Raw genomic sequence first — 19,473 nt, forward strand, 5'->3', positions numbered from 1 at the left:
TCCCGGTGAGCCCGGCCCCAGCCCCTCGCTGGCCCCGGCTCCCCGTGCCCCCCTGCCCCTCGGTGGGCCCGGCCCCGCGACAGAGGGCTCTGCTGCGCCGCCAGTGTCCCCCCCGTCACGTCCTCCCCGCCCGGGGGCCCGAGCGACGCAGGACGCGGGTCCGGACACAAACCCGCGCGGTATTTTCAACTTTTATTTTGTCCCTCGTGTATTTTGGCATGTAAAGGGCACACAAGGCGGGGGGAGCTCTGCTCGGGGCCCACCCTGCTGCCCGCCCCTCGCCCGGCAGGGCAGGCAGGAGGACCCCCCCATACACAAGCCACACATACACACGAGCCCCCTCCTCCCCTTCGGACAAGGAGGTGGCATCACCCCCCCCAAGCAGCAAAGCACTAGGGCTGTGTGTCACAGGGTGGGGACAGTGAGGACATTTCCTACAGAGAGATATTTCCCCCCCCCCCCCCCCCGCCCCCGGACCCCCTTTGCTCATGGCCATGGAGGCTCCAGCCCCCGGTCTGTTAGTCAGGGACCTTCCCCACGTGTCTCTGCAGAGGCCACGATGCGACAAGTGGGGAAAAGAGAAGGACCCTGCTCTCATCCTCACTGCCCCCACCCCTTCCCCCCACGCCACCAGCCCGCTCTCCCCCCACCACACACAGCAAGAGGATGTTCTAGCTGGGAATCCGTTGATAGAAGTAGATGTAGCCCAAGTCCTTGGGGGGCTTCTCAGAAGCACAGACTTTCTGGTCATTGTAGATCACCCACCTGCAACAGGCAGAAGGAGCTCAGGGACACCATTCTGTGGCTAAGGTACCACTCGACTCCCCCACCTGCTCCCATCCCTGACCCCCCAAGACCTCTGAAAGAACAGGGGTGGACAGTGATTTAAAGCTCCTGCTCAGAGCCCCCATAACACTCTGAAAGCCCCTCTTACCTGCCATCTTTCTTGATGTGACAAACGTAGTGTCCACACATAGTTGAAGTGCCCATGTGGCTGATGAAGGCAAATAGCTGATATTCTTGAGAGGAGAAAGGAAAAGAGGATCGTCAGGGAAAAAGGAAAGGCATCTTACCCCAAAACACCCTGTGCAAGGCCCTCCTCTAGGGAAGGCTCCCTGGAGGAAGCCCTGCTAGGTAATAATTTAGAATTGGTTCCCCATCAAGTGTAACTGTGAGTGGTTTAAGGCCAAATGTGCAGGGAAATAGGAGACGGTAACTTCAATTTAGCCTTCTGTCTTCCAACTGTTTATCTGTCCCATGGATGCCGGACAGGTAACGGCAGGGATTCCCCCTCCCTGTGGCAGCCGGCAGCTGAGCAGCACTGGCACCAGCTCTGCACACAGACTGGAACCTGTTTTTTCAATGGAAGCCTAAAGAGCAGAAAAGCCTTCTGGGACGACTGGGAAAACGCAACACAGCCCTTCCCATCTTTCACCTGATGGCACTTCCCCTGCCCCTCTCTCATTGGCTTCAGGTAATCCCCAGCCTGAAGACCCTACTTTGCCATCCCTCTCCTTTTCCTCCCTGCTTCTACCTCAAGCAGACCAGCTCTGTGGCAGCTGCTGCTGCTGCAACTGGTGGTACTGCACGGAGATTCGGGAGGATAAAGCCGTGCTAAGCCTGCATCCCAAAATCCACATTCCTACTGCTTGGAACTCACTTCCAGGCCCATCGCGCACTTTAGGACCCACAGGGACAGATTCAGAGATGGACTCGGCTGCTGAGCGCCCCTCTGAGATGTCCATAGCAGCTTCTGCATCAAGGTCATCAATGTGACTAAAGATCCAATCCACAGCACGCTCCAGACTGTTGTTCTGGAAGGAAGAAGAGAAGACTGCGAACTCGGGAATCCCTGTTCCTGAGAATATCCTTTCACTCTCATGCCACCCATGCCTCTCACCGTGGCTCTAAGAGCTTTCATAGCCTGGTCCCGGGAGAAGCCCATGGAGACAATGGTGGCCACGCTGTCTTCTGAAGGAGGGTCTGGGCAGGCAATAGTTGACCCTGGTCCACTGGATCCAGGGAGAACCAACGGGTTAGCGAAGTCTGCAGCAGGAAACACAAGACAGCTCAGAGCCACCAGATCTCTCCAGGAGGGATACAGTCCGAGTCCAGACTACAGCTTTCCACTGCAGTAGAGGGACAGGAAGAAAAACGGCCCAAGTGCTAAAAGCTTCCCCGTGGCCATGCAGCCTCATACCTGGATCATCCATATGTGACATGACCCAGTTCATGGCAGCCTCAGCCCCACTGTTCCCTGTGTAATACACGGCTTTGCGGCAGGCATCCATGGGAAAGCCCATTTCCACTAGCTGGATTATCACCGACTCATCCAACATGGGTGCTGTGGGGAGACAGAGATTAAAGCCACCCACTCCCACCCATCCCTGCCTGCTCCGTTCTCTGCAGTGTCACACAGCCTCCCTGGCCACCATTTCCTGGCTTCATTTCACACAGAGTTCCACCTCTCTGCTCTTCCCATCCTTTACTGCCTTTTGTCTTCAGAAGGCGCAGTCTCACACACAGGCAACCCAGGGAACAAAAGAATTCAACTCGTGAACTCAAGAGCACTGGCTCTTCTGTGGCCTCCAAAGCCTACCTCACGCTGTGGCTTGTGAAAATAAAATACCTCTGCTAGTTAAGTCTTCTACACATCCCAGCTCTGCCTCCCCTAAATGCACTAGACATGCCACCTCCCAGTCTTCCACGGAACAGGAATCAACAAACTCCCTTGCATAACAGGCATGCAAGGGAGGCAGCTGGCATTTGCTGACAGATGAACAGGGAAAGTCTGAGCAAGTGGGAAACCGCTAGCATGGGAGACAAGGCAAGGAGAGCAAGGAAATGAGTCAGGCATCAGGAAGAGAGGAGAATCACTAACATGTCGGAGAGGAGAAGTGAGGGGAGCAGAAGGAGTCGTCGTCCTCGTTGCCATAGAACCCCAGGCTACCTTTGGGCTCATCTGGTGTCACCAGTGGGGGTGCAATGTCTGGCATTTCTTCTTCTCCATCTTGCAGCCCTGTTCCCTGCAGTGCAGAGATATCCAGCTCCTCTGGCATTTCAATGGAGACATCTGCAAGATATAGTCTTGCTCAGCCTCCCCACAGGGGCAGAGCCAAGGACTTGGCTGGGATATGTAGAAAGGTAAGTCCCTGGGGATGAGATGCACTGCAGCCTGCAGCTCCTTTTGGGATAGTTATGTTCTTTTTTGCAGTAATGACCACAATACCCATATGTGACTCCCAATATCTATATGTTCCGTGCTTCTCATCCTCCTTACCAAGCTTTTTGGGCACCCAGTCCAGACCGAAAGTGAATTTCTTGATTTGGATCACCAGATAATCTGGGAAAGAGGCGAACCGTGTTGTTCTGGAAAAAGACAAATAATACTTTCAAATACTTTGTCAGCGATGACTGAAGGCACCTAGCTGATTCAAGAAATCACCAAGTGGAGACGTGTCCACAGCAGGGGATGCACACATCTGTGCAGCTCTCCTATGCTGAGCTTAAAGCTCCTCAAACACAGAACCTTTTCTAAAGAAGATGCTCGGACAAGAGAAGATGGAACGCAACATTTACAAAATCCTGGGGTATGAGGAAAAGTAGCACCCATTCTCTACATTCCAATCCTGTATTTTCAAGCCTCCTCAGATTTTAGTATTTAATTAGAAGTCTAACCTTTAAGCAATGTAGAGGAAATAACATATTTTATTAGACTGACAGATACAGCTGTGGGAACTGACAAGCTTTCAAGTACAAGAGCACTTCTTTGGATACGAAGCAGGAGCAGTGAATTTTAAGCTAACTGAATTTGATTGAACATTATTTGGTTAAGACAATTTGACAAAGAGGGTGTCTGGAATCTATGAAATAGAGGGGAATGTTTGTGAAGGGAGAAGCAGTAGTAAGAGAGACAGATACTTATTATGGGGGGTAATTGTAACATGCCATAAAATTAATTTAAGCAATGGTATATGTTCAATGCTAATTCTTACAAAGTGTTTGAACACAACTCACTACTTAAAAGCAAAACAGAACATTGCTTTCAATGTGATTGTGTTACTGTTTGTTTATAGTAGCTATTGCTTAATAGTAGAGTATTTGTTAGAAAACCACTTCCAATTCTTTGAGGACTACTCTCATTGTAGAGGAACAGTCAGTAGCATCACAGCAGGAAGGTGCTTACGCTTGTAATCTCACTACTCAGCTGCACTGTTGCATGTGCTGCAGGCAGTGAGACACATTAAAGCCATTTTTTAAACCTTGCTATTAGCATTTAAGTTAGCATTCTTTAGAATAACTCTAGGCCTTATAAATACATGCCATCAAGAATCTGTTAGACTCAGTGTTTTGCTCAAAATCTAATGGCTAAAAACTTCCTTCAAAGAAATTTTAGAGAACATGCAAGACCAGTGTTGCCATACTGTCAGTACTGATTTTAAAGCTAAATTTTGAATTTAGAATAAAAGCTGCTACTGTTCTTGGAATGTCACTGTATTTTCATAGGCCCTCAGCAACCAAAATCTGATGGTAAGGACTTCCCTAGCACTGCTGTTCTGCCCACTGTAATTAATCCCTTGAGGGCAATCACTCCAGCACTGATGGACTGGTTCCTCCTCTGCCTCTGTGTTCTGTGGGTCCAGGTGTGGAGGACTACAGTGCTTTGGTAACGCTTCTTCCCTAAGCAACTAAAAGAAGTCCCCAAAGAGGCAGCTACTGCCAGCTAGGCTATGATGAACTGGCAACTCACACACACTCACTTGAGAGCCACAGACTTGGCCTGCAAGGCTGTGCTCCAGAAATCATCCACCTGCTCTGGAGCTCCATAGGCCTCCAGGCAGGAGCTGAAAGGCACCTTGGCTCGCACCAGCTCAGGCAGCGGCTGCTTCTCCTCCTCTGCCTGCCTCTTCTTCTCCTCATATTCCAGTAGTTCATCTAGAGAACAAAGTAGGGGAATCAAGCACCATCATCAGTTACTTACAAAGCAGCTGGTGTAAGCTACACCCAGAGGCAGCACAGGACTTAGAGATACACGCCATCAAGAATGGAGCACAAAAGTAGACAATGCCTTCCAGAGCACTGCTCTGCTGCTGAATCCCAGCTCAGCTTGTGGTGTCACAGGGAAGGGCTCTAGAGGGACATCACCGTGTCACACCACCTCTGAAGAAATCAGCCTGATCCCACAAAAGCAGGTAAAGGATCTGGCTTCAGAAGTGGCAAAGTTCCTTTCTCCTTTAAGGAGTTCTGCAAGAATATTACAATATCCAAACATAGTCTTTGCTACTGTTCTGGCCTTGGCACATCACTGACCTTTGTTGAGCGCAGCATCCATGGGCACAGGCAGCTGCATAATATAGTCCACACGCTGGGTATATTTCACCTTTTCTGTGGCCAGGCACTTCAGCTTCTCCTCCACCAGAAAACGGAAGACCTCATTAGGATTCTCCGAGCTGCGGCAGTTCCTCTGCAGGAGGGGTTAGAAGGATGCATGTAACATCAGAATGGTATAAATTAGTATCTGCAGTAGCAGTGGTTCCACGTGGGACATGGCTAAAGAGTATTCACTTCTGTACCCAACCCACCGGAAAAGATGGCAAAGAGTAAACTAGAGCCAACTTCTCCACCCCAGGAACCCACGCCATTCCTGCTCCTAAAGAAGGCCATTTCCATCTCCAGCTGTGCCATTCCCAAAAGAGATTCCCCCAAGGAATCGGCCCTGAAAACACGGCCAAGCATCCCTTCCCCTCTGCTCCCGCAGGTGCTAGCCAGCCCATTTCCCTGCCTTCTCTCCCTCTCTCTGCTCTGATTGCCAGCTTCTCCCCGCCCCTCCTCCCTGCCCTGCTGTGGGGAGAAAACAAAGCTGGGCTTTTCTCCATGATTTGATAGATAGACTCAACCATTACCTCCACCATGTTGATGAAGTGCAGAAAGAATTCCTGGGCGTCCTGCTGTCGGTTAGTGGAAAATTCTGGGTGCCCCTTTCCAATGAGGGATTTAAACATGCGTGGAGCAATGCCGTTTTGCATACCCTGCAGATAACAAGGTGGAAGAGGGAGGTGGTCAGAATTTGCCAAGCATGATTCCTAGCATGTAGCACTCAGCTATGCTTTTCTTCAGGTGACAGGGCCCTGGAATAAGCCCCAGGACAAGTCTTCGGACAGGGCTCTCCCTCCTCTCCCATGTAACACACACAACACCTCATGCAACAGACATGCTGTGAGGATCCCATATCCAAGTCTCACCTTCTGATCGGGCTGCTGCTCCCCATCTGCAGAAGCTGGCTTTGAATACTCCCCAGAAAGCAGTCCGTGGCCCAGCTTGGCTCTGGAATGGTGAAGAAGTCACTGTTAGCATTGCAATGGTTTCTTCAGTCCCACATACTCCAGGAGCCACATCAACCCATCCAGCTTTAACCCTGCCACGGACTGTCCATCTTGCAGAGATCGCCTTTCCCTGCTGCACGAGCCAAGACCATCGTATCTTGCTCTGCTCTCTGGTCCCATGAGACATCGTGGACTTGCAAGTTACCAGGACTTCTGGGCACCAATCTCAACCGGTGCTCACACGTTGGGCAGGACATCAAGCAACAGCTGCTTTTTCCCCGCAGAAGGGCAGCTGGTGCTGAGCCACACAACTGCTGCGTAAGAGCCAAACCCGGCTGCAGCCTGCCTCGGGTAAATAGCAGCGTGCCTGCCTCCCTGTGCAGGAGGCACAGGGCAGAGTGAAATGGTCTGAGCCAGAAATAGCACTGCTGCGAGCAGACTGATTGCGTTTTCCTAGGGGAACGATTAAGAATGACTGCATGAGGCACTTGATGGACAACAGTGATGTTCAGCAACTTCCTCTTATGCTCAGACTCTCCTGCTGTTCCAGTTCACTCCAGTCCTTCCCCATGCCTGCTTGCCATTTGTCTGGAACCAAACCCTACCAATCCTCCCTTTGCCCAGGCAACAATCTTTCTGGCTGTCTCAACTTAATCCCCTCCTCAGTGAACACCTCACTCCAAGCTGTCCAAATCTAGAATCTTCCCTAACCATTGAACTCCCTTCCACAAACACCACCTTCCAATCTTCCACCCCACCCCTCCATACACTGCTTTCCTCTTTTAGAGCAGACATACTACAGAACTGATGTACTTAAAAACGCAACACTCCCCCAAATCTTGCGTGCCTTCTTCTGTAGATATTCACCTGCAACTGCTCACACAAAACCTCTTGCAGGAAGCCTCTTTAAGCATATATAAATTAACCCCTGAGAATGAAGTTGCCTAAATCTACGTATTTCTTTGCTTTTAGCCATCTCCATTGCAGACAGCAAGCAGCTTTTCGGTGTTACACAGACAGAATACACCCCCCAGAAAGCCCCCCATGGCAGCAGACGGCACTGTGTGCCCCACGTAACACCATAAGCGCCTCTCGTGAACAGAGGTGCACTCTGGCCTCTCCATCCACAGCATTCGGATAAACTTTTCTGGCTTAGATCTTTAGTGATGACTGAGGATCAGTGTCTCTGGTAATGGACACAGAAACAGAGAGGCAAGGCTCGAGGGAGAAACCTGCAGCAAGGCACACAGTAGCAGCACAGAGGGGACGCACCCAGGCAGCCTCAGCTTTCCTTCTCTCACCAAAACTCTACGTACACTTGTGTGCTGAAGTCCTGTGTGGGGTCCGAAGGTGCACTTTGGAATATCTTCTCCAACTTGTCCACATACCTGCAAAGCAAACCGGAGCAATCTAAGGGGCAAATGGGTTCATCTAGTAAAGACATAGTTCTGAGTCTGATTACTGTCATCAGAAGCTCCCAGCTCTAGGAGACCTTTGTACTGATCCCAGGGCATCCCAGGCTAATGGAAAGGAGTCATTAAGCTCACTTACTTTCTCTGGAAGTCTGGGATACTGAACAGCACCTGCATCACAGAATTGAGGTAGCAACTGTTGCCCAGGTTACGGATACCAGTGTACCCAGGCCCATAGAGGGGCTTGAGCTGCACGCCGGACTCCTGGATGAGCTCCCACTCCCCAATGCGCTGGTTCATGTCTATTTCCAGTTCTGTCATTGTCTTGTCTGTCTGTGGAGGGAAAGAACAGGAAAAACCATCAAAGAAGGCTCAAGGGAACATCAGAAGTGTGAAAAGTACAATGCTGTAGAGAAACACAGAATCAAAACCATTCTATTTTATTAAATTAGAAGAGGAGGAAGATACAAGAATTGTTTTCAGATATCTGAATACGTGGGACAGAGAGAGGAATGAGAAGAAACATGGGAGAAACCTGGACCATTCCCTGTAAAAAGGCATGGAAATCACACACTAACACTGAACCTAGGGAACAAAGCTCAGTGCCTGGGAACCTCCCTGCTCACAGTACCAACACAGAAACCCAAGGAAATACAACTTGAGGGGCAAGGAAGAAAGGCAGAGAAGGCAATGAAAGAGGCAGACAACTCTGCCTGACAAGAAACAAGGTTTCTTGACCAGGAATGGTTCTACATAGCCACAGAAAGCTGGGTCCCTGCTGAGACACCTTAGAGTTGCTTCTCTCCCCCTCTGGGCCTATGGAGGACCTGCCGCCCCCCCCCCCCCCCCCCCTCACCTTCTGCATCTTGAGCATGTCAATCCCAAAGTGAGCAAGGTGTTCTGCCAGGTTGGGATCCAACACCATATCATCCTCATCGTAGGAGTAGACATCTGTGCAGGAACACAGAGGGAAAAGAAGAGACTTGTAATGCCTTGTGATCTAAAATTTGCCACCGGATGAAAAGAACAGAGCACTCAGGAGTGGGAGTTTTGGCAAACTGAGCAGCTGGGGTTTCTCTCCTTTCTCAGGAGAGTAGCACAACAGCTGGAACATTGAGATTCCTCCAAAACATGTGACAAGAAAACAAACTTTGTCATTGATCAAGGTAGAGGGATACATGTATACCTGGAGTGAGGAAAGTGGGTTCTGTACCATATACTCTCTGCTCAGGCTTTAAACACAAAATTCTTTGATAAACATCCCACCACAGAAAATAAGATGGCAACCCGGATAACGATTCTAAACCCCTCAAATTAAAAGGGAAGGGAGAAGGAAGGCAAGGTTTTATCAGCTGGTTCTTTGCCTGCTACAAGAAGCAGGTCATAGTGGGTATCCTGGTTTCAGCTGGGATAGAGTTAATTTTCTTCTCAGTAGCTGGTGCAGTGCTGTGTTTGGGGTTTGGTGTGAAAATAATGTTGATAACACACGGATGTTTTTAGTTGTTGCTGGGCAATGTTTATACTAAGTCAAGGATTCTTCAGTTGATTAGGCCCTGCCAGGGAGAGGGCTGGAGAGGCACAGGAAATTGGGAGGAGGCACAGCCAGGACAGCTGACCCAAACTAGCCAAAGGGACATTTCACACCACAGAATGTCCTGCTCGGTATATGAACTGGGGGTGTGTGGGGTGGCCGGGGCCTGCTAGTTGCTGCTCGGGGACTGGCTCGGCATCGCTCAGCGGGTAGTGAGCAACTGTGTTGTGCATCACTTGTTTTCTTTACTCCCTTCCCCTTGGATTTTATTCCTCTCCCTTTCTCCCTCATTTTCATTATAATTTTTAGCGTTATTATTATTGGTTTTGGCTTATTTTATTTTTATCATTTAATTGTTCTTATCTCAACCCTCAAGTTTTACATTCCTTCCCGATTCTCCTCCTCATCCCTCTGCAAGGGGGTGGGTGGGTGAGTGAGTGGCTGCATGGCACTTAGTTACCGGCTGGGGTTAAACCATACCAGTGGGAAGGTTCACAACAGGATGACACCTATTACCATTCCAGGTAATAAGATGGGCAACACCAGCCTGATACCTGGAAACCTTCCCTGATTTGCCCTGTCAGAGACCCCAGCCAGCCCGAGTGGTGCCTGGCACAGCTATAATCCTTAGGGGGTCCCCCCTTCTCACCAGCCCCATCAGGAGTAATTGTTCCCAGTTTCACAGCCAGTGGGTAGCCAGTTTCCCGGTAATGCTCGACTGCGTGATTGTTGCCACCGCTGCCATCAAAATAGCGCCGACCGCAGAGGATGGCTCCGTCGGTCATGTTCAGCCACAGGTTCTCCCTCATGTCACACTTGCTGCACTTCCAGCCACTACGGACAAAGAACAGGGAAAAAGAGATTAGGGTGAAAACCTTCAGGTTCTGCCTCCCAAGCCCTTTCCATTACTACCCACTGACCATAGTGTAAGCACTCTCATTCCTCTTTTACTTCAGAACACTGAGCATCCTGAAATAACACCTTAGTTTGCCACTTCCCCTGAATTTACTATGACAAGGCACACTCAGAGACTCACAAAAGAAGTCTCGTCTGCTGCTGCAGTCCAGGACAGGAGAAGGTGGTGACGGGGATGGGTCTGGGGTACAGAGCAATAGAGCTAGTTTCAGTACTGTGCTCACCATGGTGGGATGCGGACATCATTCTGAAGTTGGTGCAGGGAAAAAGCATGTTTGGAAACACGTCGAACCTCCCCATCCCAAGCCTGCACCTCCTGCTTCCGTGAGGCTGAATCTGCTGTCAGGATAGCCTCAACCGCACTGGCAATCTGGAATTAGGACAGCAGGAAAAAAAAATATGAAGGGCACAAGGGAAGAAGCTTCCAGTGCCACAACACTCCACATTTAGCTTCAGATTGGCAAGTCAGTTGTGCTAGGGCAGCATTCAGGAGGCTCAGTCGTAAGCCAGGATTCTGTAATATAAAGCACTGTGTAAGTGCAGGGCAATCCTGCTTATTGCAGGCTGAGACTTCGCAGCAGCTCTGCAGGATCCCTTTTACAGGACAGCAGTTCCTTGTCTGTAACGGTGCATTTCCTTCTTGCCAATAGAAAACAGCCCTCTGCCCAAACATACCCTGTCTCTGACCAGGTCTGGTAGTCCCTCCAGCCCATCACGAGGAATATCCAAATGCTCTGGGAAAATTACTATTTTTACATCTTCGTCATATTCAAACTTTTCCTCTGTGATGTCAAATCCACCTTCTACACCTATAGGAACGAAAAACATTGTAGTAACGGGTAAAACCTGTGGATAACTGGCTAGCTGAAAAAGGTCTCATAGACATAGTCCAGCTGGCTGGACAAAAATGCACATCGCTCTCAGCTTATCTGAAGGAAAGCAAAAATACACTGTCTTTGGCTGCCCTTGTTACACAATAACAGGAAGATTTCGGTGGGAAAAGAATGTTGCAGGTGGGAACAGATAACTACAGAAGAGAAACTAGGGGCGGGCTTGGTATTTAGGCAACTAACCAATAATGAGCTTAACTTTTGTAATATGTATGAGCTAATTATAACAAGGCATAAAAGGTGACTGTAAGAGACAATAAACAAAGTCTGCTGATCACTCATATTGAGTGACTGTGTCTTCCCTCCGTCGCAACAAAAACCAAATAGCTTGCAAAGCTGCTTTGCCCGTAGCCTACATGAAATAAGGCACCAGGACTAAGACAAAGTTCTTGATCAATGATCCACAATCCTTCTTCCACTTCTGGATACCAAAGTTTCTGCTGGTGGTGTGGACTTCACAGGAGCAAATATAAGCCTAGCAACAACAGGTTTGCTTTTCCCAGCTCTTTTTTTTTTTTTTAATAGATGCTTAGGAGGAATCTCCAGACCCCGAGTACAACCAAAAAAAAAGACCTGCTCTAAAGAGACACTGGCCAGAACAGAGCTATGACAAAGCACTGCTGTTCATCCTTCAGAGTATATCCAAGACGACGGATGGTGATATGCACAAAGTGGTCACATTCTAACCCAGTGCAAAGGTCTAGTCTACCAGCATCTTTAAGGAGCCTGGCTCTGCTTCTTGCCTCTTCCAGGAAGGACAGTTCAGAGTCCTGAACTTGGGAAAGGAGAACCAGGAGTTCCTCTGGAACCAGAATATCCTGAATTACAGAAAAAGTCTTAGGAGAGGTACAGTGCTAGTAGTTTCTCATGCCCACCTAGCCGTGCTTTCCAGAGGTTGCAACAGAAATGGGAGTTCCACATATAAAAGGTTATTTGCCTGATGACAAGGGTAATGGACACTCACCCAAAACATCTGCAGTGCAGGGAGCAGTTTCTGATTTATGAAGGCACTCAGGGAAAAACCTTGGCCCTTCCCGTTCTCCAGGCATTCACATCTTACATCCCAGAGGAAACAGGCAGAAGACATATTGCTTACTAGCAGCCTTAATCCCCTATGTTTTTTTAACTTAATTTCCTTTATTTCTTTAAAAATGGCATGCTGCGACTGCAACAGATCTTGGGAGATCTGTAGCTGCAACAAACCTGTGAAAGGAATACGAGGTTTTTCTGTTTAGTGTCTCTGCCTCAAGAATCCTGTGCGTGACACAGTCCCAGTAACCATTACTACATTTGGTTAAAACATTATTGACAAAAATACCCGGTTCCTGTGATCTCCTGCAACCCTCTCATTAGATACCTACAATTTTTAGGCTATGCACAAACTGCTACATATGAATACAGGCACTGCAAGCCTGAGTGATTTTAGAAATACCTGAAAACAGTCACCAGCATCATGCAACAACATACCCAGATAATCCTCTTGGTGGCTCTTCAGCACATCCCAGAGATCTCCTGTCACCACTTCAGAGTAAAGCAATACACAGTCCCTCAGGGTATTTATTACGCAATTCCTGAACTCTAAACAGACTAAAACAGACTGGTGAGGTCCCCTCAGGTGCTTATGTGAACTTTCTGAGGCTGCAGATGAGGAAGAAGGTCTTCAGCCAGCAGACTGCCTTCTAGCCCTTCTTTCCCTCCATACAGCCAAAAGCTTGCCCAAAGTACACTATCTCCCTCCCCACAGCTGTATCTAAACACCACAGACTCCAAAAGCCATCCAACTGACACATGGGCATGGGAAGCAAGCACTACAAGGTTTTTTCCCCCGTGGAGAGGGAAGGTGAGGTACACAGGGATCAAGGGCCACATTTTGCAGCCAATGACATTTTGCTCCTAAGTCCTTCTAGTACTTTAAAAAAGTCTCCCATGTTAGGATTCAATAAACCACCACAGTTTAGCTTAAAAAAATCAGGGGGTGGGGGGGGAATCTCTCCTGGATTTAACATCACTGCCTCACGGGGCTAATACTTTCTTTTATTCTCTCCTGCTCCACCCATGCCGCTAGGCTGTTATCACAAGCAGGTATTTGCTGCCCCAGTGACAACACTTGCCTCAAGACCTTTGTAGAATTGAGGATGCAGAAAGAAGTCATAATGCAGACTGTGGAGAGACTCGTCTCTCCAAACGTAGCATAATCATATACATAAAAGCACTGGCTATCTGAAGAAACATAGATTTTTAGTCTCAGTTTTGCTAGAAGTGACCTTTGGGACTCCATTCACCTCACCACAAAAACAGGGAGCAACTGAACGTCTTAATACTGGTGTTTGTGCTGTGGCAGCAGTGGAGTCACTGGGCATCTGTTACACAATGGCACAGCCAGGGAAAAAGTGAGCAAAAAGCAAGACGTGTACGGCTCAGGTTCTGCATTTCCCTCTAGTGGTCAGCTTCCAGCAAGCCAAGAACCTATCTCTACTAAAATAATGTCCCTACCTTCTGCTTTATAGATCTCCATAACGGTTCACTAATTACTAGCTGAGACTGCTCCAAATGAGAAAACTTCATTGATTGCCATGACAGCCTTCTCAGTAAGTGCAAGAGAGTAATGGAACACCAGCCATGTTTTTCAAAAAAAGGGCTTGTTTTTAATATTTTAAATGTGCACATGTACTTCCTTCAGTATCAGTCTGGTATTTCAAAGACCTATAGAGCCAAAAACATTAAGACGGCATTTACCAGTAATTTCTTCCCCACCTATATATGTAACACTAGTTCAATACCTAAGAAGTTTAAAAAGCAGTTTTTCTGTCAGAAACTTCAAACTTAAGAGTTTCTCAAACTTCCTTCAGCCCTGCACTGGACACATTTGCATTAAGCAACAGCCCTATACTGGTTACAGCCACACCAAGGTGAGTCAGACATAAGGAGTTATGAGAGGATGCAAAACATATTTATCTACAGAAAACACAATGCAGCTTTAAACACAGAACAAAACTACCACCTCAACAACTGTTCTGCAGAAACTGCCCATCTAAGACTCACTAGAAAACACAAAGTTTGAATTCGGTTGGGGATGCTAGCTTCAACTAGCCCAGAAGAGGAAAGGCAAAAGAGACTGGCCACAACGCCAGGCAGCTCCAGGACTGGCTCAAAACAAGGATGATATGGTACACAAGTACTTTCTTACCAATGGCCAAGCGAGTTGGCTTCTTCCTTGGGGGGTCCCCCGCACTGGAGTTGGTGTCTTCTTCCTTCTATTGGGTCGAGAAGAAATAGGGAATTAGAGTTCAGGGGGACAGGCAAGCTGTGTCAAGCCTTAAAGATTGAAATTAAGCTACTTTGAACACAGAAAGAGGCCAGGCAGAAACAGCGTGGGCAATCCATGCAACAATCAGCATAAGCAGAGCTGGAGAACTGGTGCCCACCCCAGTTCACCAAGAACAGTATCAGTTACACTATATAGAGAGAAAACTCTGTATCTGACTGAACACAGAGACACAGCCCAGCTCTCAACTTCAGAACAGGTTTGACTGGACGTCTTTTTATTTTTTACCAGTTTACGTGTTCTTTTGAGGTGCAGGTAGACCCGCTGGCCTGTTTTCTGGTAGTGCTTTTCCACATATTGCTTCCCAAAGCCCAGGAACGTGTTCATGCAGATATACAAGCCGCCATCTGACTCCTGGAAAGACGGAAAGATAAAAGCTGAAGGGAGGTGGTAAAGAACGCCATTCTAGCTGCCAGGATAGGCACAGACTTACCTCTAGGAACACTACTCATTACTGATTAAATCATGGCTACATTCCTACGCACCAGCCACTTGGTAGGCTAGTCAGAAATAAGACGGCAAGCCCCAGCCTGGCTGTCCCAGGAGAACAGGTACTCCTGTTGAGATGATGTATTTGAAAACCTATTTGCCTGTTCATTTATGGCAGGATGCTACCAACTCAGGAAAGCCCAAGCTTCCTTAGAAGCTCATCTCGCAAAAGGCCTCAGCATGCACAGTTGACAAGTTCCGAGTGTGGTACAATCACTGCCAACAAACCCATGCACCCTGTCTGAAAGCACAGTAATCCCCAGTGCCGTAGGGAGCGTTGCCAGACGACAGCGTGGGGAAGGTTAACAGACCACTCTTGGATTTTCTGCTGCTGCGTTCAAAAGCTTGTGAGTGGCTTCGACAGGGCTCCAGAGCCAGCCCTCGCCATCCCACTGGCACCTGGGAAACCCCACGCCGGTCCGTGGAGAGCCCTTTTCATTCAGCAGAGCGAGCCCTCTGAAGCCGATGGGGCCCGGCCCCACAGGCAGGCAGGCTGGGGCAGGGGGCACTGCCTGGGCCCCCACCCTGATCCCCACTGTGGAGCAGCGGGAGAGGGGCAGAGCAGGGGCTGCGGGGCCAGGTCCGCCGCGGGCAGCCAGGGGGGCCAGGCTGCCGGCTGCTGCTCCCTCGCAGGCCGCCCATCTCCCTGCCGCTGCCCGGTCCTTCTGGGCTGCCCGGTCCTTCTGGCGGGACGGGGCGCAGCCCCGATGGGCGCCCGAGGAGGGGGCCTCGCTCCCCCGCCGCCCGGGTCCCCCCCGGGACCCGCCCCGGCCAGGCGCGGGCAGGGAAGGAGGCGCAGCGATGCCGCGGGGTGGGGAAGAGACCACTGCCATCTTAATGACACAGCACCGACTGCCCCCCGCCTGCCGGGCCGCGCCACGCGGTGAGGCCAGGGGGGCTGCTCGCCCCCGGTTAGGGCGGGACCCCGGCCCGCCCCCCGGCTCTGCAGGGCCCGGCAAGCACCCGCAGAACGCGGGGGGGGGAGGGGGGGGGGGGCACACGCTCCCCCGGCGCCCGGAGCCGGGCCGGGCCGCCACCGAGCGGGGCGAGCGAGTTGCCCACGCCCGCTGCGGCCCCAGGACTACAGCCCCCAGCGCGGCGCGGGCGGGGGGGCGCGGCCCAGGGCACGCCGGGCCCTGTAGTCCCCGAGGCCCCGCGCTCCGCTCGGCCGCGGCCCGCTCCGGCCGCCTGGGGACCACAAGTCCCATCGCGCCGCGGGAGGGCGGCTCGGTGGCGAGCGGGCGGGCCGGGAGCGGGCCGGAGCGGGGCGGCGCGGGCGGGCAGGCGAGCCGGTGGCAGGCCGCGCTTACCGGCGTGTCGAAGGAGAAGGCGCACTCATCCTTGTGGACCCGGTCGCCGGCCTTGGGCACCCGGATGGACGGTAACACCGAGAGCAGCGCCTCGCTCAGCTCCGCCATGACAGCGGCTCACTGCGGCACCGCCCACAACCCCACCCTGACCAATCGGAGCGCGGTGTGGGCAGCCGCTCTCTGGCCAATCCCGCGCCCGGTAGCGAGGTGGGGGGCGGGGCACGCAGCACTGCCTGAGCGGCTCGTTCAATCGCAGACAGCTTCCCTCCGTCACGGGAGGCGGAGCCGGACTACTCCACCAATCGCCACGTCGAGCGGGGCGGAGGAGCTTACCCAAGATTGACAGCGTGTCGGAGGCGGGACGTGCCGGGCGGGGGCTGCGAGGTGGCCCCGGCGGGAGATGGGCGGGGCGAGGCTGCCCCGGGGGTGGGGCGAGGTGGGCACGGCCTCCTCTCGCGGGCCAATGGGGCCGCGCTGCCCGGGGCGCGGGAGATTTGAATCGCGGCGACGGGTGGGCCTGGGAGCTGCGCGGCTCGGCGCCCACCGCCATGGGGGTCTCCGGCAGCGCCCCGGCCAGCCCCGCCGCCCCGCTCTGCCGCCCCTCGGCCCACGTCAGCGACCCCCGCTCCCCCAGCGCCGGCATCTTGCGCACCCCCATCGAGGTAGGCGCCCCCCCGCCGGCCGCCCACCCGTCGGCCCTCGGCGGCCTGGGCCCACCGCCCCGACGTGTGCCCTCTCCTCAGGTGCTGAGCTCCCCGCTGGGCAGCCCGCAGGCCGGGCCCGCCGAGCCGCTGCCGGGCACCGGCCAGGGCCGGGACCCGCGCTCGCCCACGCCTGGCATCTTCCGCACGCCCGTGAGGACCCTGTCGAGCGGTGAGTGAGGCCGCCGCGGGAGGGCGAGGGGGGGGCGGCCCCGTGGGACCCGCTGCCTCACCCCCGGCCCGGCCCTACCTCCCTGGCAGGCAGCCTGGACAGCCTGGTGAAGCAGCTCAGCGAGGCCTTCGGCGTTGGGGCCGCGGCCCCGGGGCCGGCGCCGCCGGGAGAGGCCTGCCCCGCCGCGGAGTCGGCCAGGCGGAGCTCCCTGCCCGCCGGCGGCCCGTGGCTGCCCGCCTGCCTGGGGTCCGAGGCGGGCAGGCCGCCTTCTCCCAGCGCCGTCGCGGTCTGGCAGCCCCGCCTGGCCGGGCCTGGCTTCTCCTCGGGTAAGTGCTCGGTGCGGGGGTGGTGCCCGTGCCTCCCCCGGCCTGCCCGCTTACAGACACTCCCCGGCCCCCATCCCCCAGTGCCCCTGCCCGCCCCCGGGGCTCTGCGGCAGGCCCCCCGGGACTGCCGTTCTACCAGTTGGTGTTGAAAAGCAGCCCTTGCGACTCGCAGCCAACGCGAAGGGGTAAATGTACGGCTCTGAGAGGTAAATGGCAGCTCTTCCTCCCTGGGACGGGTTTGTGACTGGGGGGGCTGGGCCGGGGTACCTTCCCTCCGGGGAGCCAGGCTGGGGAGCACATCCAGGTGCTGACAGAGCTGGTGCCTCAGGGAGCTGGGACGCTTCAGCCTGGAGGGGAGTAGGCTCAGGGGAGACTTCACCAACACATGTAAATACCTGGAGGGAGAGCCAGGATCTTTCCAGTGGTGGGACCAGAGGCAATGGGCCCAAGTAGAACACAGGAGGCTCCATACGAACACCAGCAAACACGTTTTTTCCACTGTGAGGATGACTGAGAGGTTATGGAGTCTCTGTTCTTGGAGATGATCAAAAGCCATCAGGATGTGGTCCTGGAGGGCAGCTGGCTCCAGGTGGCCCTGCTAGAGTGAGGCAGGTTGGGCTAGATGTCCTCCAGAACTTACTTTGACCTCAGCCTTTCTGTGATCCCTGTACCTGGGAGCCCTGGGGTAACAGTCTCTGCTGTGCAGGCAAGCAAGCTAGGTCATAGAGGCCAAGAGGCATTTAAAATCAGGGACACTCTAGCCTTGTCATGACACACTGATGTGTTTCCTCCTGTTACTAGGGGGCAAGCCTGTAAGACGCAAAACCAACAACAAAATCATGGCAACATCTGGTGGAAATGGCCGTTCTCCCCTCAGCATCCTGCAAGATGATAATTCCCCCAGTGCTACTGCCCCTCGCCAGGTAAAGCTTAATGACTCGTACTGTGGGAGGGAGAATGGGCTGACACGCTACCCCCCCCCACCCCCAAATTCTCAGATTTCTGTATTTTGTAGGGCCCCAGTTTGGAACTGTAGCTTCCTAGGCCTGTAGAGTGTGGTGACTTCATGGTATTTTTCTGTTGGTCAGTCTTGCGCCTGGATGCCTCCAAGTCTCGTTCACTGTCTGTACCTCTGGCCTTACCGTGATGTTGCCTGCTTTGGTGCATGCTTCCCCTTTAGGCTCTAGAACAAAGTCCATCACTCCTAAACATTATTACAAGAGATCCAAAACTGAATGGCCTGAAAATGGGCTAGGTGTTTGACTGGGAATTGGCTAACCCTCAATTAACTTCTGTTTTACATCGAATGTTTGAGGGTTTTTTCTGCTTCTCTAGGGTAAGAGGCATGTGTTGGGAGAGAACCTTGGGGAGAAGAAGGAAGTGACAGTGGATCTGAGCAGGAGCCTCAAATCTGGGAACTGTGCTTGGAATGACTTGAACAAAGAGAACCAGCAGTGTCCTTTTGTGGAGAACTAGAGATTTCCTTTTCCAGGATCTTGCTGTAACTTGCTTCTATGTTTTGGGAGCCTTCTGGGGTGAGAAATCCTGCAACAGACTGAAACTCCAGACTTGAGGTTATTCTTGACTGTCCCTGTTGGGAAAAGAACACTCTCCTGGCTTTGCATGTCTTATGTATAGTACAGGCTTTGGCTCTTCTGTTGTATATTGGCTGTATTGACTTACTGTGGAGTTCTTATCTGTAGCAAATAAATCTGTGTTGAACCTTTGCTGGCTGTATCTGTCCTGATAGGACAGTAGGTGACCTCCTCACACACACATTTGCCCAGTACAACGTTTTTGTTGGGGACAAGGGTACAGGAACAAATAATTCAGCCTTCCATTAGCCCTAAAACTCAGCTCTGTTCCCTGCCTGTAACACGCTGTGGTGGAGCTGTGCTGGGAAGGGTCTGACCTTGAACCTATGTGCTACAGAGTGGGCTGGGAAGCTGCAGCTCTGTGGGAGCCTGATGTATCTAGCGTAACTTCTGGAGTTCTGCACCTGTGCTGGACTGAAGCTAACATATGCAGAGGACTGTAGCCTGTTGCAAGGGTCTGGTACGGAGGGTGAGTTCTAAACCA

At 52.2% G+C, this 19,473-nt stretch overlaps 2 protein-coding genes across 3 annotated transcripts; one reads left to right on the forward strand and one right to left on the reverse strand.

Moving 5' to 3' along the window:
- Positions 1-179: 179 nt before the first annotated feature.
- USP5 (ubiquitin specific peptidase 5) lies at positions 180-16,351 on the reverse strand. 2 transcript variants are annotated; one of them, XM_055710846.1, is made up of 20 exons: positions 16,196-16,351; positions 14,625-14,750; positions 14,259-14,325; positions 10,857-10,990; positions 10,406-10,551; positions 9,916-10,100; positions 8,592-8,686; positions 7,875-8,068; positions 7,640-7,711; positions 6,243-6,324; positions 5,904-6,029; positions 5,311-5,464; positions 4,761-4,935; positions 3,281-3,369; positions 2,951-3,073; positions 2,201-2,344; positions 1,901-2,046; positions 1,661-1,814; positions 935-1,019; positions 180-765 (listed from the first exon to the last, which is right to left on the reverse strand). In XM_055710846.1, the coding sequence occupies exons 1-20, from the start codon at positions 16,301-16,303 to the stop codon at positions 672-674; spliced, it is 2,499 nt and encodes an 832-aa protein (XP_055566821.1). In that variant the 5' UTR covers positions 16,304-16,351; the 3' UTR covers positions 180-671. The 2 variants fall into 2 exon arrangements, with proteins under 2 accessions (XP_055566821.1, XP_055566820.1); XM_055710845.1 differs by having other exon boundaries at positions 2,882-3,073.
- Positions 16,352-16,664: 313 nt separating this feature from the next.
- CDCA3 (cell division cycle associated 3) lies at positions 16,665-19,121 on the forward strand. Its single transcript, XM_055710885.1, has 5 exons — positions 16,665-16,857; positions 16,939-17,068; positions 17,158-17,394; positions 18,196-18,317; positions 18,730-19,121. The coding sequence occupies exons 1-5, from the start codon at positions 16,744-16,746 to the stop codon at positions 18,868-18,870; spliced, it is 744 nt and encodes a 247-aa protein (XP_055566860.1). The 5' UTR covers positions 16,665-16,743; the 3' UTR covers positions 18,871-19,121.
- The last annotated feature ends 352 nt before the right edge of the window (positions 19,122-19,473 follow it).

The sequence above is a fragment of the Falco cherrug genome, chromosome 5, assembly GCF_023634085.1.
Source record: "Falco cherrug isolate bFalChe1 chromosome 5, bFalChe1.pri, whole genome shotgun sequence".
NCBI lineage: Eukaryota > Metazoa > Chordata > Aves > Falconiformes > Falconidae > Falco > Falco cherrug.

Bases quoted from the DNA above. Each gene is read 5' to 3' on its own strand.
- USP5 (XM_055710845.1), bottom strand. From the start codon at position 16,303: ATGGCGGAGCTGAGCGAGGCGCTGCTCTCGGTGTTACCGTCCATCCGG. The intron at 1,815-1,900 runs GTGAGAGGCATG...TCTTCCTTCCAG, and splicing joins TGAAAGCTCTTAGAGCCACG to AACAACAGTCTGGAGCGTGC. The intron at 1,020-1,660 runs GTGAGTTCCAAG...TCTCCTCTCAAG, and splicing joins AGTGCGCGATGGGCCTGGAA to AATATCAGCTATTTGCCTTC.
- CDCA3 (XM_055710885.1), top strand. From the start codon at position 16,744: ATGGGGGTCTCCGGCAGCGCCCCGGCCAGCCCCGCCGCCCCGCTCTGC. The intron at 16,858-16,938 runs GTAGGCGCCCCC...CCCTCTCCTCAG, and splicing joins TCTTGCGCACCCCCATCGAG to GTGCTGAGCTCCCCGCTGGG. The intron at 18,318-18,729 runs GTAAAGCTTAAT...CTGCTTCTCTAG, and splicing joins GTGCTACTGCCCCTCGCCAG to GGTAAGAGGCATGTGTTGGG.